We start from the raw sequence: 16,157 nt of genomic DNA, 5'->3' as shown, positions 1-16,157 counted from the left end.
AAAAAAAACTGAAAAAAAAAAAGCTGGGTGTGGTGATGTATGCCTGTGGTCTCAGCTACTCAGGAGGCTGAGGTGGGAGGCTCACCTGAGCCCAGGAGGTAGAGGCTGCAGTGAGCCATGGTCACACCACTGCACTCCAGCCTGGGCAACAGAGTGAGCCCCTGTCTCAAATAATCATAACAATATATAAAAACAATGCTTCCTTTAAAAAAAGCTACCTACTTTGTCTTTTAAAATAAGAAGCAGAAGAGGAGCAGGTGCAAGAGTATTTTCCTTTTGGAAACACTTAACTGGGCACACTGCCAGATCTAAACAGTTTCTGCTCAACTCCCTGCCAGACTCATCTCCCATGTCAGCTCTCACCAATTCTATAAGCTTCCACAGAGAGTTCAACAACTAGTTAGAAAGTTCTACACAAATAAGAATTTCTGAATTAATAGGACAGGTTTTGTCTTGCACTAAGATACATGATCAGGCCATAAGCAAATGCTGAAACAGATGAGTTAGAAAACATCTCCTTTTGGGGAGCAAGATGTCTTTGGAATTCTTATGGGAAAAAAATGGGTTTTCAATTTGCCAATGCACTAGATAGCATGCAGAGATATGAACAAAAAGTTTATCTTGCCATTGCTGTGAATTTGGCAGCAGTTTTGGTTCTACGGGGCTATGGCCCAGGCTGATTAGGTATTCAGAATCTTGCTTAGTGTCTCTTTGGGATAAATGAACCCATGAGGGACACAGGATAGAACAGCATTAAGAAAAGAAAAGCCAATTGCGCGCGCGTGTGTGTGTGTTTACAGATAAAAAGAAAATGGGAACCAGAGAGGATCAAACATTTAGAAAATGAAATTTCAGCACTAGGTTGTGAGTTCATTCCCAGGAGTCTAAGCTGGGCTCTGCAAGGGACTGACCAGTTATGATAAACTGCTTCACCTCTATAAATCTCAATTTCCTCAGCTGAGAAGTCATTTGGAATAGGTTGGCAGATCTCAACCCTCACTGCACATTAGAATCAGCCAGGTAAATCTCAAAAATAATGCTAACTATGCCCATTCCAGAACAATTGAACATATCCTTAGGTACAGGCCTCTGGCTCAGTATTAAAAAGAAATCTTCAGCCTGGGCACAGTGGCTCACGCCTGTAATCCCAGCATTTTGGGAGGCCAAGACGGGCGGATCACCTGAGGTTGGGAGTTCGAGACCAGCCTGACTAACATGGAGAAACCCCGTCTCTACTAAAAATACATAATTAGCCGGGTGTGGTGGCACATGCCTGTAATCCCAGCTACTCGGGAGGCTGAGGCAGGAGAATCGCTTGAACCCGGGAGGCGGAGGTTGTGGTGAGCCGAGATCGTGCCATTTCATTGCACTCCAGCCTGGGCAACAAGAGTGAAACTCCATCTCAAAAAAAAAAAAAGAAAAAAAGAAAGAAATCTTCAGGTGATTTTGATGTAGACCTGCGCCCTGCACCGGGAACCAGGGCCTCAATTATCCCTAATGTCTATTGTATGTCTGAAATTCTCTGACTGAGAGATATGGGACTCAATCCCTGGACCCACTTCCTGTTCTGTGAGGGCCAGATTCAGTATTTTACTACTCAGTGCCTTGTTTCCTCACCTACACAATGGGTAATGAATTCCTTAGTCTCTTCTTCATTCATAGGATGATATGGAAAAAGAATGTTATTCTGAGTGTATTTTTTAAAAATTATAATATGATAATATGGACAAATGCTAAGCCATTTCTGCTGAAGGTTCCCAAATATCCAATCACAACTTATTAAGGAATGGGCTCCATAGAAATTTCCCCTATCTTTTCCAGGGTCATCTCTTGTAGTCTAAAATCTCTTATCGGCTTGCTAATGGCCAGGTAGAATAGGATCTAGTGACCTGGTTACCTAATGAAAAGCTGATTTCTTGTTAGAAACAAATTCAGCCCCTAGGTGGTACTACTTCCTTGGGCTTCTCTGTCTCCTCAGCAGTACTTTCCATCAGTTTGTACTGCAGAAGTTGCTACTGTACTTGTTTTTTGGTAATCATAGTTAAATGAAGGCATTGTAGTGACATGAAAGACACACAAGATGCTTTCATGCTAGAATCATAAAAACCAAAGGCTTAACTGAAGCGATCAATCCATTTCCATGTTCCTGCATCTTTGATTTTCCTCACGTTTTTCATTTAATTATAAAAGTCAGGTTTCTAGATATTTCTCTTTTTAATTTATAATTTAACATTTAACAATTGGAATATCTCTGCTAATTACATGTTATATACTCTTTCGAATGTATTCAATCACAAAGATATTTTTAGCTATAGCCTATTTTCTGAGGAATGTAATTCTCAGTGTTCTGACCACTGTATGAAAACTATTTTCTTGGCTTCTGAGATTTTTCCTAAACTACTTCCAGTCGCATCCATGGAGAAAGGACTTGGACTCCAGGAATTCTTCGTTGTAAATGATTTGGTGATTTACATATCTTCTCATGAAACTTCAAGAGACCTCTCAGCCCATGATATCACTCAGCCCACCTTGACCCACAGTTTGGTTTAGTGCAACCTATTCAAGTACTACTAGAATTTTTATTAGCTCTTTTTTTTTTTTTTTTTTTTTTTTTTTTTACATTTCAGGCATATTTTGAAACAACTATAGAAACAAGAAATTTCAGAAAAGATCCTGTGTACTTTTCATCCAAATTCCCCAAATAGTGACATCTTATATAACTGTAGTACAATATTAAAACCAGGAAAATGACATGGATACTGTGTATATATTTTGAAGATAAAATATGACATGAATCTTACAAACCCAGGTACACTGGATTTTTTTACTTAACATAAAAAATCTTACGTACGTATTTTTCCTCCCAAACTAAACATTCCTTTTCTAAGTGATGCCAGTTTAATTATTCATGTGATCTATTATATAATACACCAACAACCGTCTCTGAATAACAAAATTAACAGAACACCTCCCGAATGGTGCTAAGTAGAGTTTAAGAATTTTTTTCGGCCAGGCACGGTGATTCACACCTGTAATCCCAGCACTGGGAGGCCAAGATGGGCGGATCACCTGAGGTCAGGGGTTCGAGACCAGGCTGGCCAACATGGCAAAACCCTGTCTCTACTAAAAATACAAAAATTAGCTGGGTGTGGTGGCACCCACCTGTAATCCCAGCTACTCAGGAGGCGGAGGCAGGAGAATCACTTGAACCCAGGAGGCGGAGATTGCAGTGAGCTGAGATCATGCCACTGCACTCTAGCCTGGGTGACAGAGCGAGACACTGTCTCAAAAAAAAAAAAAAAGAATTTTTTTCCATGTTAGTTTTGTTTATAAGCTATATCCTATTAAAAATGTAGAGTCAAATTACAGCGCATTTAAAAATCACTTGGAATCCTTCCTTCCTATGTGATTTTATCCACCATTCCCTACATATTTTGGATCATTTGTCTCAGTTTGCTATACTTTTTAGATACTGCTATTTGCCCTTTTTATCCAAACATTTTATTATTATACATGGTCAAGCAGAGAGAAAAGTTGAGAGTATTTTACAATGAACACTTGTATAACTAGATTCTACAGTTAACATTTTACTATATTTACCTTATTACATATCTATTCATCCACTCATTTCTCTATCCACCCATCCATTTATTTTATATTTTCTTTTGCATAAAAGGGCCTTCAGTACAATTAATTGATAAAACATTTAGCATACATATGTGGATTGCTTTTCTAAATATAAATTTGGTTTTATAATTAGGCAAAATATTGACATGGTTGCAAAAACAAACACAGAGAAGTCTGGCTCCTATTGCTGTCCCTTTCCTTTTTCCTCTCTTTCTTATTGGTAACCATTACAAAATTTCATTTATCCATCCACTGTTTTCATTTTAGTACAAGCAGGTAGATAAGTTTTATATACCCTCCAATTTTTTCTCTTTTCTTCGCTGGCCCATATTGCATGTAGAAGCCACTGATAAAAGCAGCACTTTAGATGATATTCAGCCAACGAATCCATAATTGTTTATTGATTCCCTCTTACGTTCCCAGGGTATGGTGAATTGATGTTGTTAAAATAGATTTTTTTTTTTTTTTGAGACGGAGTCTTGCTCTGTCGCCCAGACTGGAGTACAGTGGCGGGATCTCTCGGCTCACTGCAAGCTCCACCTCCTGAGTTCACGCCATTCTCCTGCCTCAGCCTCCGGAGTAGCTGGGACTACAGGCGCCCGCCACCACGCCCGGCTAATTTTTTGTATTTTTAGTAGAGGCAGGGTTTCACTGTGTTAGCCAGGATGGTCTCGATCTCCTGACCTCATGATCTGCCCACCTCGGCCTCCCAAAGTGCTGGGATTACAGGCGTGAGCCACGGCGCCCAGCCTAAAATAGTTTTAAGACTTACTTGGTGCTCATCCAAACACATACACACACACACACACACACACACAAACACACACACTCACACACACACACACACACACACACTCATATACCCACAGACTCATAAACTCTATTAAGTAGATGCAGTTGCAAAAGGTTTTGGTTCCAGTACCTGGAGTGGTGGGAAGGTTTCAATATTAATTAATGAGTGAATTTGATTCAATAAAACCTAATTTCCTGACAACTTACTAACTAGCTGAGTAATTTTATTTCATTTGTGATGAATTCAGCCAAGAGGACTGTAAATCTCTTGTTACTTCTTTTTGCCAAGAGTAACCAGTAGCTAAGGAGCAAATAGCCGTCAGTTTACTAACAATTATAGAACTGAGTCAAACCAAAAGCTTAGAGTTGTCCAGGTAGAAGAACATTGTCTCTGTGTTTTCTAATTAGTAGAGATATGTCCTCAGATGTCTCATTTAGATTAATTCCATGAATGGAGGCAAATCTCCCCTACAAGAAGCTCTGTGGCAGTTACAAGTAAGGAATTCGGAGGCCAGGTGAGCCTGAATCACACCTTGTTTACAGGGAAAAGTCAATAGTAGTTTCCTCTGGTTAAATTGAATAAGTACGTTCTTTGTTTAGTATCAACAAAGTTGAAAAAGGTGTTACTCCTGGGCTTTCCAGGTGTCATCTAAATGACTCCACCCCCCTGCCTCCCCACTCTCCCAAATCTCCATCACTGGTCACTCCCCGCTTTCAAGGATCCAAGTAACATAAGTCAATCTTAAAATTCCATGGCCTGTAGTAGTAAATGCCTCCCTAGTTTTTTGAAAAATTCTTGGTAGGAAGTGGTACATGGTGGCATGCACTTATGGTTTTGGCTACTCAGGTGGGTGAGGAGGGAAGATCTCTTGAGGCCAGGAGTTTAAGGCTACAGCGTGCTATGACTGTGCTTGTAAATAGCCACTGAACTCCAGCCTGAGCAACATCACAAGACCCTGCCTCTAATAAATAAATCAAAATTATAAAAATTCTTGGTCAGGTTTCTATTCCATCACTTCCTCTGCTTCAGGACTTCTAATGCTGTGTAAGTTGGTTCTACATTTTTCTATTTGAAATCAAACACAAAATACACTTGTTTTTGAATATCACTAATAAAATACACTCCAAGAATTTGTGATCTTAGCAAAGCTCTTAGGTGTAATCTTAGATGTGTGATTTTAGGTGTGATCTCAGGTGTGAATAAATGTCCAGCAGTGTGTTTGGGTCACGTAGATCCCTTGTGATTGCCAGCAGCTGGACACATGTAAACAAAAATTTGAATTTATTATAAGGTTATAGGCTTGGCTCACTGACCAGCAGGTCCCAGCTACAGTAGGGCCTTGGGAAATAGAACTCCAGCTAGATTGCTGTAGAACTCCTGAAATTCCCTCCTTTCTAACTCTTGTCTTTGCTCATTTATTTTACTCTTAGGTTTTGTTGCAGGTCAGTGACCCTGGCCACATGGAACAGAAACCTTCCCTGTTTAGGTCTCCTTTGTTTGGGAGACTGAGGATGAAAACTGTTCATTCCAAAGGCAAAATTTTAAGGAAAATGATTCTTATTGTCCCAGCAGATGTAGGTGCCTAAAACAGCATTAATAAGCCTTGGTCAATGAATGCAGGGATGTGTTGTGGAAGAATAGATGCTCCTGCCGCAGCCACATGGATTGAAGAGGAAAAAATGAGGGGGGTGGCCAGGCAATAGAGTATGTGTTATACCAAAGTATTTTGTATTTCATCAGATTATACATTTTTGAAGGCAGCAATTGGGAAAGACTGTTGTCTCAATCTCAAATAATGGAATTCAGAAACTATGATTAAGTATAGAGTTTATTTGAGCACAAAGCTTGAGGGTAACCACTCAGGAAATACAGACACCTAATGATTGGAGTCAGCATTCCAAAATGGGGAAGTTAAGATTTCACTTACATAGGCAGTAAACAGGGTTGCAGCATTTTCCACATAAGGTCAGTACACACATTATAGCAATTTGATCGGTTACTACTTGCTATGTTCCAAGAAAGATTGCTTTACCATTCCATCAGGAGGGATGATACTTTCAGGGGGTCTTATGTCTGGTGCCACAAGGCCTTTCCTGATCACTTACAGGAAAAAGCAGAAGTTGCAGTTGCATGCTACATAACTCAGGCCACACAGCCACATTCCTCTCAAGGCTCAAAATAAGGTAAATTTCCAACAGCTTTAAGTTTGCATTATTTAATTTCATAGTCATTCTATTTAGTTATAAGACCATTAAATGGATAATGGTGACCTCTATGTTAAAATATAGGGTTCAGGTCAGCAGCCAGCCTCAGAGCCCTCTCATAGCACAGCAAAGCGTCACTTACTTCTCCTTTCAATTTGTGGATAAGCCCAAGAAGGCTGACACTTTCCACAACCCGTACATTCTGGTGAATACATCTTTTAGCCAATTTCTCTAAAGCATTGAGAAGTTTTTCCCTGGAATGGGACATTTTTTTCTATTTTCAAACCTTTTAAATAATGGGTAATTGCTTTATCTTCAGATTTCCCATGATGTTCTTGGAAACAGCCGTAGCGGTAATGAATCTCTTGCTTTAGCTGATCTTCAAAGATCTTCATGCGTAACCCTTTCTGAAAATGTTCCTCAGCCTTTCTGTGGTGGCCTATTTCTGCATACGTTTCAGCCAGGTCAACATAGGCCATCTCAAATGTTTGCTTTAACATTATAGTCTTTTCAAATTTGCATATAGCCAATTGAACCAATCTGTCCACAGTTTCCCTATCTTGCCCTCTAGGCTGCCAGTTTGTAGCTTCCTTGATTTGGATCATTTGTGCCCTGTAGCAAAGCCCCATTTGGTGATGCAGGAAGGCAGAAGTGGGTGTTGTCTCCAAGGCCATTTTTAAGAGCTCAAGAGCTTTATCCACAGACCCTTTTCTTCGATAAAACTTGGCTGCATATTGAAAGACATAGGCCTGTGAAGATATACTGGTCAGAGCTTCTTCAATGTACTTTTCTCCTTCAGCTTCCTGTCCTTCATCCTGAAGCTTCAGGGCAAGGAGAACCCTAATATATACATCATCTGGATTTAGCCTGACAGCTCATTTTAGGACGTGCAGAGAAAATATCTTATTCCTCCCTGATGCTATGTTAAATTTATCCAGGCGATAGACGGTGATTGCATACCCAGTATTGAATTCAGGGTTTTCAGGGTTCCCTTCCAGAGCCTTTTCAAAGCAGGTCTTGGCCCGTTCATAATTCTTTCCTCCACACTTCGCCAAGGCCCATCCTTCCTCACAGTCCACCTCTGGACACTCCATTCTATAGCGGGAAGGATTTGCAAACTTCTTGCAAGTGTTCTCCACCTTGTCCAGGTAAGTCTGGGCTTCTGCCAATCTGCCCATGTGGTAATACACCCAGGCAAAGTTGCCCCAGGTCACCAGACTTCTAATATCTGCTTGGTTGGCATGTTCTTTCTGAATTAAGTCTTCAGCCTTTTTCAAGCTGACCAGGGCTTCCTCATTCTGGCCTTTCAGGTGTTTCACATAGGCTAGTAGGTTGTGTATTCCCACATTGTATTTGGTGTCCAGGACTGAATCTCTTCCCAGATCCTGTTTTCTAAATCAGGAATTTCAGGAGCTTCAATTAACAACTTCCATGTAAAGTGACATCTCAGCTGAATCAGGCTGTCTTCAATAAGCTTTCCATCAGATTCTTCACTGTAAAAATAGGCAGCAATTAATTACATTTTGAGAAAGTATTTGGTCCACTGAAAATGAAGCCAGCACTTCAAATAGTCAAATATGCTCTATCCTAATTTCCCTGCCTCCATTATCTGGTGCCCCTCTGGGTTCTACAGTCATGTCATTAGGAAAGAGAACAGGTTGACATAAAAACCAAGGGGAAATGCTAATCATCTTGTAGTGCCAACAGATAGGTTACATGAAGTCTAAAAGTCAATTCAAAAGAGGTTAATTCTGCTAACATCAAAATAATCTCAGCACCACCCTCAACACTGCAAAACCTGTCTTCTTTCTGCTTCCTCCCGACTTTGCAGTCCATGACTAATGCTGTCAGAAGAAATGTGGAGAGAGGGTTCACAGGAAGGTGGGTTCCTTACTCATCTTTTTCATGTTCTCAACACGTAAACACATTTTGGTTTTCTCTCCTCCCATGAAGGGTTCTGAGTAAAATATGAGAGCCAAATACGGTTTCAAATGCAGGACTTCATGAATGCTCAAGCCAGGTTGGAGAATGTGGTAGGGTTTCTAACTCCTTTGCCTGTGTGAACTTACTCAACCAATCCTAAATGGAGGGGTTCCAAGTGGGTGGAACCACCTCACAAGGGCAGCCTTACTGATGGGGACAGAAGAAGAGGCATGAATGAACATTACATAGGTAAGATGTGTCTCTTTGAAGAAGTGGCAAGTCCCACTTTTGTAAGTCAGTGCTCCTGACATCAAGTAACCCTGAAGCCTAGTGGAGGACAGGCTATAAAATCTCAACAATTGTAGTAATCTCTCAGCCACTCATGAGGAAGAGAGAATAATATGAAGTCAGTGGGACCAGAAGGGTTTTTTTCCCCAATAGTTCACGCTCCTCTGAGGTGGAACTGAAGTCCTAGTCTCCCTATAAGAACATGAAGGAAGAAAAAGGAATTTGTCCTTAATAGTTGAAAAAGTGGTCCTCACATCCTATGTAAGTATATTTACCTCTGTGTTCTAAACTAATTACTTTACAGTCTATACTTGACATGTTTTCTATCCATTAGGCCCAAGGAATGATTTCAGAGAGGACCATTATGAAATTTTCTCTTACTCTCTATATGGCAATGTATAGCAAAAACAATTTTTATATAAATCCCGACTCAATATAACCATAATATAATATAATCATAATCTAATCACAAAAAATGGATGATGAAACATTCTTTTTTGAAAATAAAGGGAAAGAAAAAGTTCACGGCCAGGTGTGGTGGCTCACACCTGTAATCCTAGCACTTTGGGAGGCCGAGGTAGGCAGATTGCCTGAGCTCAGGAGTTCAAAACTAGCCTGGGCACCATCAGAGCCAGACTCTGTCTCAAAAAAATTAATAATAAAGAAAATAAAGGAAAGGAAAGAAAGGAAGAAAGGAAAGGATTCACAAGATAATGAATAGCACCACAAAGTTGGGCAGAGGATACTCAGGCTTATGACTGCTGCTTTGAGCACAGCTGGCAGCTCAACACAGCCCTCACTTTTCCCTCAGAGTCTCCATCTAAAAAACTCCCTACTATGCTTAGACCCTCCTTGAGTGCATTCCTGCCCACAATCCCAAGCCATCTTCTCCATCCTTGAGTCTGTGGAATATGAGAGTCCTGGCATATTGCTTTAGGATAGGACTGTATAGTTGACTGCTGAGATGAGGAGTCCCAGAAATCTTCCTTCCAGCTGTGGCCCAGGAAGATTACCCAATGAAACCTGTGTGTGGGTGTGTGTGTGGGACATATGCTGGGTGGGTCAGGAGTAAGTAAAATCAATATTGTGCTGAAGAATGCTCACTGAAAATAGTCACCACCCCTACAGAAGATGGAATCAGGAAGAGTTTTTGACCCAAATCGTCCACTCATACCCAGTGGAGCTTGTGCTATGATGAGAACAGACACTACCCAGGGAAAATAATCCACACAGACTTCCATTACTCTAGAGCTGCTGGAATATTTGAAGATAAGCCATTCCAAGCTTTCTAAATATGTACCCAATCTCAGCATCTCAGCTGCTAGCCCACCCAGCACATTTGTGAGCAGTAGAAAGAGATCAGTCTTCCTCTGAGTGATCTAATCATGGCCATGCATTGATAGGTGGAAAAAAGTATACTAGATTTTTGCTTTCACTGAGATTGTAGAATTTCAAGTGCACAATTTACACAATCTTACAAGGCTGCCCTGCCAAGTTCCAGAAGAGAATTATTGCTCTTTCTTATAGGTGGTTGTTCATCAACATGTATCTTCTTGACTTGGGCCCTGGGAAGACTACGGAGTAGAATATCACCCTAGAGGTGTCCTCACTCTCTAAAATGGAAATGCTGAGAGCCTAAAGTCCTCCTTTTATCTGGTGAGCATACAGAAAGTGCTGTTATTAGTAGTATACATATTATCATTAAATTAGGCCCCAGCGTGGTGGCTAATGCCTGTAATCCCAACACTTTGAGAGTCCAAGGCAGGTGAATTGCTTGAGCCCAGGAGTTCACGACCAGCATGGGCAACATAGCGAAACCATGTCTCTCAAAAAATACAAAAATTAGCAGGGCCTGGTGATGCACACCAGTAGTCCCAGCGACTTGGGCTGAGGTGGGAGGATCACCTGAGCCCGGGCAGGTGGAGGCTGCAGTGAGCTGTGATCATGCCACTGCACTCCAGACTGGGTGACAGAGGGAGGCCCTGTCTGGAAAAAAAAAAAAAAAGATGAGTTTGTGCATGTATGTAGTGACCTAATCCCTGTATGCCTGTGGCAGACAGGGACTCGTCACCATATTTTGTCAGGCATTTCCCTGGATCTTGTCCACTTAAGCTCCACTTAAGCTGTCTTGATCAATAAGCATGAATGGAAGGAGGAGCTCAATCTGCTCCTCTGTCCCTGAACCAGTGGGATCAGGAGGATTTTGATGTGGGCATTATTCAGTCTGGGACAGTCCAGATTCCCCTTAGGCCACCTCAGGTCAGTGGCTTCTAGAAACATATGCACAGGCCATTGCAAAACCTCTCACATAGACTAGCTACCAAGGCAGCAGGGAATGAAAGGCTTGCTTTTTGTCAACTCCACAGATGCAGACACAACTAATACCTTCTGTTTTTTGTTTTTTTTTTGAGACGGAGTCTCACTCTGTTGCCCAGGCTGGAGTGCAGTGGTGCAATCTCGGCTCACTTCAAGCTCCGCCTCCCAGGTTCACGCCATTCTCCTGCCTCAGCCTCCTGAGTAGCTGGGACTACAGGCGCCCGCCACCACTCCCGGCTAATTTTTTGTATTTTTTAGTAGAGGTGGGGTTTCACCTTGTTAGTCAGGATGGTCTTGATCTCCTGACCTCATGATCTGCCCATCTCGGCCTCCCAAAGTGCTGGGATTACAGGCGTGAGCCACCATGCCCAGCCACAACTAACATCTTATGACCAGGAGCCCGTTATATTAAAAAGAGAGACTTGGGTTCTCTTGTGGTGAATTTTTTTGCAATCCTTCATTTATAATTTCTTCTCAAGACAGGTCTACATGTTTGCTAGAAAGGGATCTCAAAAGAGCAGCCCCTTTTTCTGTAAAGTTCTTCCTCTCCCACTGACTGCCACATCAGATGGGAGAACTCTAGCAGGTCAGAATACTTTTGAGTGAAAGCATTTTCTTCAGGTCACCAGTTCTAACTACACCAGGAAAAAAAGAAATATATATTTTGTGGAACAAACATATCACAATGCCTACAAAATTTCTTATTTTCTAACATCTAGTATAGTGTTTTTTCAAATTTTAGCAGGCAACATGATCACCTGGAAAACTTATAACACACAGATTGATGGGCCCCACCCTAGAGTTTCTGAGTCAGCAGGTTTAGGGTAGGGCCTGAGAATTTGCATTTCTGCTACCTTCCCAAGTGATGCTGATGTTGCTAGTCAGGGGACCACACTTTGAGAACAGTTAATTCAGTGAAAAGCAAATTTCATAGTAATCACAATTTCATAGTTTCACAGTAATCACAAAATTTGACTTGGTATCCAAAACAAACAAACAACAGAAAAACGGCCATCTCTGAAAGTAGCTTCTTTTTCCCACGTGAATTTAACCAAATTATCAAATAAAAATAGCTTCTTCTTCTCACCTGGATGCCTAAAAGAGTATTTTGTATATTAAAAGGATCTCAATGCTCTTGCCCTGACTGGTCCCTGTGCCAGTCTCCTCTCTAGGCTCAGGCCTCTGTTCCCTGGTGAACAGTCTTTAAGTGTTGCCTGGGTAATTGTCCCTCTATTAGAAAGTGCTACAGAAATGACATCTTTGGAAATAAGATTGCTTTCTCGTTTATTTCCTTAAGAGCATTGCTGCTTTTATTAAGCCAGCTACCCTTACTAAGCGAGCTCTGTAACAGGAGTTAGGAAACGCCTCTACATATATTCTCATCTTGCCCCTCTGGATCTACTTTCCTACATTCTTCACCATGTTTTGTGCTTGGAAGCTGACTCTATGGACTTTATTAACTCCAAAACTCTTTTATTTTTTACTTTCTTCTGGGGTTGGCCCACTGGGGAGCACCAGCCAGATATTAAATTGCAGGAGGAGGTGAAGGTCATGGAATTAATTCCTAAGCTCCCACTGTGCTCTGCTTGAGGTTGTCAGTGATTTTTTCACCAAAGGCCTCTTGAGAAGCCCCTCCCTTACAGCTATAGCTTAGAGTCTCCTTGGGTCTGGTTCTCTCCTCTTGCTCCTGTAGGCCCAGGGTTATCATGTTACCACTGTTGTAAACCAACACGCCTCTTCCCGCTGCCCTGCAACCAACAAGCACCATTTCCTGTTGATTTCCCTAAACTTTGCCCATATCGTCTTAAATAGCCCCCTTATTAAACTCTTCTTGGTTATCATGTTGAGGGTGCCTATCAGGGTCAGAACCACCAGTGGGACAGCTCCCTTAGGAGAAGGCCTGTCAAAAAATTGGCCCTTAAGGGAAGTTTTAGAATTTCAAAGTGTGCAGAAATAAGGTCAGTGAAGCAGAGAAAGCCTTTACCTCATGGTGCTATGAAGATAGCAGGTGATCTGTAGGGCTTTGGTTCAGGCTTGGAGGCTCCTTCAAGGTTCGTCCACAGAGTTCTAGGGCTTCTCAGATAAGCATGGTGCTTATATATGGGAGGTATATCCAGGCAGTTTTTTACACCCTTGATGCCTAGTGAATTGGCAGGGTGAAAATGATACAGAGAAATAGGGCTGTCTCTGCTTTGATTACAAATACATGCTGAGTTTTGGCAGCTAAGAGGATGGGTGTGTGAGAAGCAGTTTTGATACGCAAATTCCCTTGCTGGAGTCAATGTGGTGTAGGAGATAGAGGATAACTGGACTTTATGATGACATTCAGTGTTGTGGAAAAACCAGTGGCAGACAGGAACGTATATTTTTGTGAATCATGTCAGACTCTGTTGTCAAACTTGTTACTATCACATGTATCCAGCCAGGTGGTCCCAAGGACGTCTACAATGGAAGCTCCTTAGACCAGAGTCAGTGGTTTGTGCCTAAAAGAATACTGTAGAAAGTCATTGTCAATTTGTGGAAGAATGAGGTTGCAGATGGTTAGGTCTTCTTCTGTGGGGCTGTGTTAGGCAAAACAACTCCTCAATTTTGAGATATTGGTCTATAAGAAGGGTCCCATACTGGTTACATCCTCCAGCAGCATTTGCATTACTGCCAACCCTGGCTATAGTGGAGCCTATTCAAGCATATTGACTGTTTTGATGATCTTTACTGTTCACCATTAGTGGTTCAAACAACAATGTTTGAGCTTGTCAGTAGAGAAACATATGCAATGTAGTCAGAGAATGTGATGGGGTCATGGGGGTTAAAAATCTAAATCCAAATTCACATAGTTCTTCTGAGTTGTCCTTATGTTTCTTCTGTTTCTACTATTTTGAAGATTATCTGTTACAAAGCAACAACCATCAGAGAGTCAATCAAACAATGTTCACATGTTTAATGAAAAATTTATATGATCCCAAGGCTGATGTAATTGCCCACACAATTAGCAGAGAAAAAGGAAAATTTGGAAAGCTGCTATTCTGAATTCCTCTTGTGAATTGTTACAATGTCATCCTGTACGTTTCTGGATCTTGGTTTTGTAGGGGTAGTGCACCAAGATAAGCAAAAGGGCAAAGACTGAGAGCGATTTCCCTCTGAGTGAGCATTTCAAGGTAGGGTTATTAACTTCATTACAGTCTTCTCATAATTACCAAATGAAACTGTAGCCTCGCTGTGCTATTTCTTCTTTGTCCTGGGCCTGTAACTAGACTATATTTCCCAGGCTCCCATGTGGTAAGGTGTGGTCATGGGCATGGGATGGGAGGCTGTCAGGAAGCAGAAATGATTCTATAATTGGGTATCTTAAATTGTGTCTGGAAAAAGAGAAGACTAGACCAAGGTGACAGATGTAATTTGAAAGGAAGCAGCAGTCATTCGTATTGGCCAGTTTAAGGGGCTGCTTGATTATTTTTGAATCCAGTTGGAAAATATTCGTATTTTTGTCTGCACTCAGACCTGATTACAGAGTGGCCTTGTATTTTGTCTTGACCCATCATGGTCACAGGTGTTAATGATGCTCTCAGATGTCTGGGGCAGCTCTTCTCTTTCTTTTCAGGGAACTTCTGAGTTACTGCTCCTGACCTTTCTAAAGCCAAAAATTATATAGACAAGAAGGACTACCCAGAAAAGGAACGTCAAATAAGATCTTATGCATTCACAGTTGAAATGAGAGCAGATATCTTAGGAAAAGAATATGCTTAAGAAAGAGTATAGTATATAATCTCTCTCTCTATGTGAATTAAAAACCCATCTCCACGTCTATTCAAGGAAGGATTTAGGCAACTTGAGATAGACCACATCTCCCCATTCGCATGAGACGAGTTCCTAGAAGAATGTGCTGGACCTCTTGACTTCTTCTTCTTTTTTTTTTTTTTTTTTTTTTAAGATAGAGTCTCGCTGTATCACCCAGGCTGGAGTACAGTGGCACTATCTCTGCTCACTGCAACCTCTGCCTCCCAGGTTCAAGTGATTCTCATGCCTCAGCCTCCAGAGTAGCTGGCACTACAGGTGTGCACCACCATACCCAGCTATTTTTTTGTATTTTTAGTAGAGATGGGGTTTCACCATGTTGGCCATCCTGGTTTCGAACTCCTGACCTCAGGTGATGCACCTGTGTTGGCCTCCTAAAGTGTGGGATTACAGGTGTGAGCCACTGCACCTGGCCCGTCTTGACATCTTACAAGCACAGGATATCATTTAGATCCATGTATTCTTCCATAAACCCACCAAATCTCAACATTACTTAAGTAATGAGAATCCCCATTTTATTCCTTGAGTATACTCTAATAATAAAAGTAGGCAGAAAAATTCTCTAAGCATAATGACAGCACAGAAATGGAGGTTAGAACCATTCAGGGGAATGAGGGAAAGGAAACTAGGCCCACGTAGCCCTGCTGTGGAAGACCAAGTTTGCTGAAAGGGAAGAATGATTGTTAGTCAAACATTGTTTCATCTGGGGTTGAGCAAACCAAGGCCATTAGAAAAAACCTTCTACACCTGTCAGGTGACAGAATCACCTGATGGAGGGGGTTCTGCACAGATATTTGCCATCTTGTTTATTTTGGGGCTGTGTACTCTGAGTATAAGACAATAGCACCCCATCATAGAACAACCATTATTCTATATTTGGGGCCAATGGGATGTTTTCTTCTGAGGTTTCCTTTCTTGCTCTGCAGCTTGGGCATAATGAGAACTATTAAAACCCTTTACCTTTACTTGTCTTTGTGCGCACAAGATGATGTTGCTCAGTAGTGAAGGCCACCTGGAATCAGACTACCTGGGGTCATTAATGGACTTTGCTGCTTACTGGACATGTGATCTTGGGATAGTTGGTTCACATTTCTAAGCCACATTTACTTACCCATGGAATCGGAATAGCACTAGGACGTTCGTCATGGGGTTATGTTGAGATGAAGTGGGATATTGCATGGAAAGCATGTCTCATTTAACAGCATTCAGTAATT

The 16,157-nt window shown here is 41.5% G+C and overlaps 1 protein-coding gene across 1 annotated transcript; it reads right to left on the bottom strand.

Annotated features, from left to right (window-relative positions):
• Positions 1 to 6,277: 6,277 nt before the first annotated feature.
• IFIT1B (interferon induced protein with tetratricopeptide repeats 1B) lies at positions 6,278 to 16,089 on the bottom strand. The gene is given in 4 exon segments (XM_054660084.1): positions 6,278 to 6,895; positions 6,897 to 7,990; positions 7,993 to 8,117; positions 16,055 to 16,089. Coding segments are annotated over 4 exon segments (1,452 nt in total). The 3' UTR covers positions 6,278 to 6,697.
• Between the last annotated feature and the right edge of the window lie 68 nt (positions 16,090 to 16,157).

Source organism: Pan troglodytes, chromosome 8 (assembly GCF_028858775.2).
Source record: "Pan troglodytes isolate AG18354 chromosome 8, NHGRI_mPanTro3-v2.0_pri, whole genome shotgun sequence".
Taxonomy (NCBI): Eukaryota; Metazoa; Chordata; class Mammalia; order Primates; family Hominidae; genus Pan; species Pan troglodytes.
The sequence above is the reverse complement of the archived record's forward strand: the minus strand, read 5'-3'. Positions and strand labels throughout refer to the sequence as shown.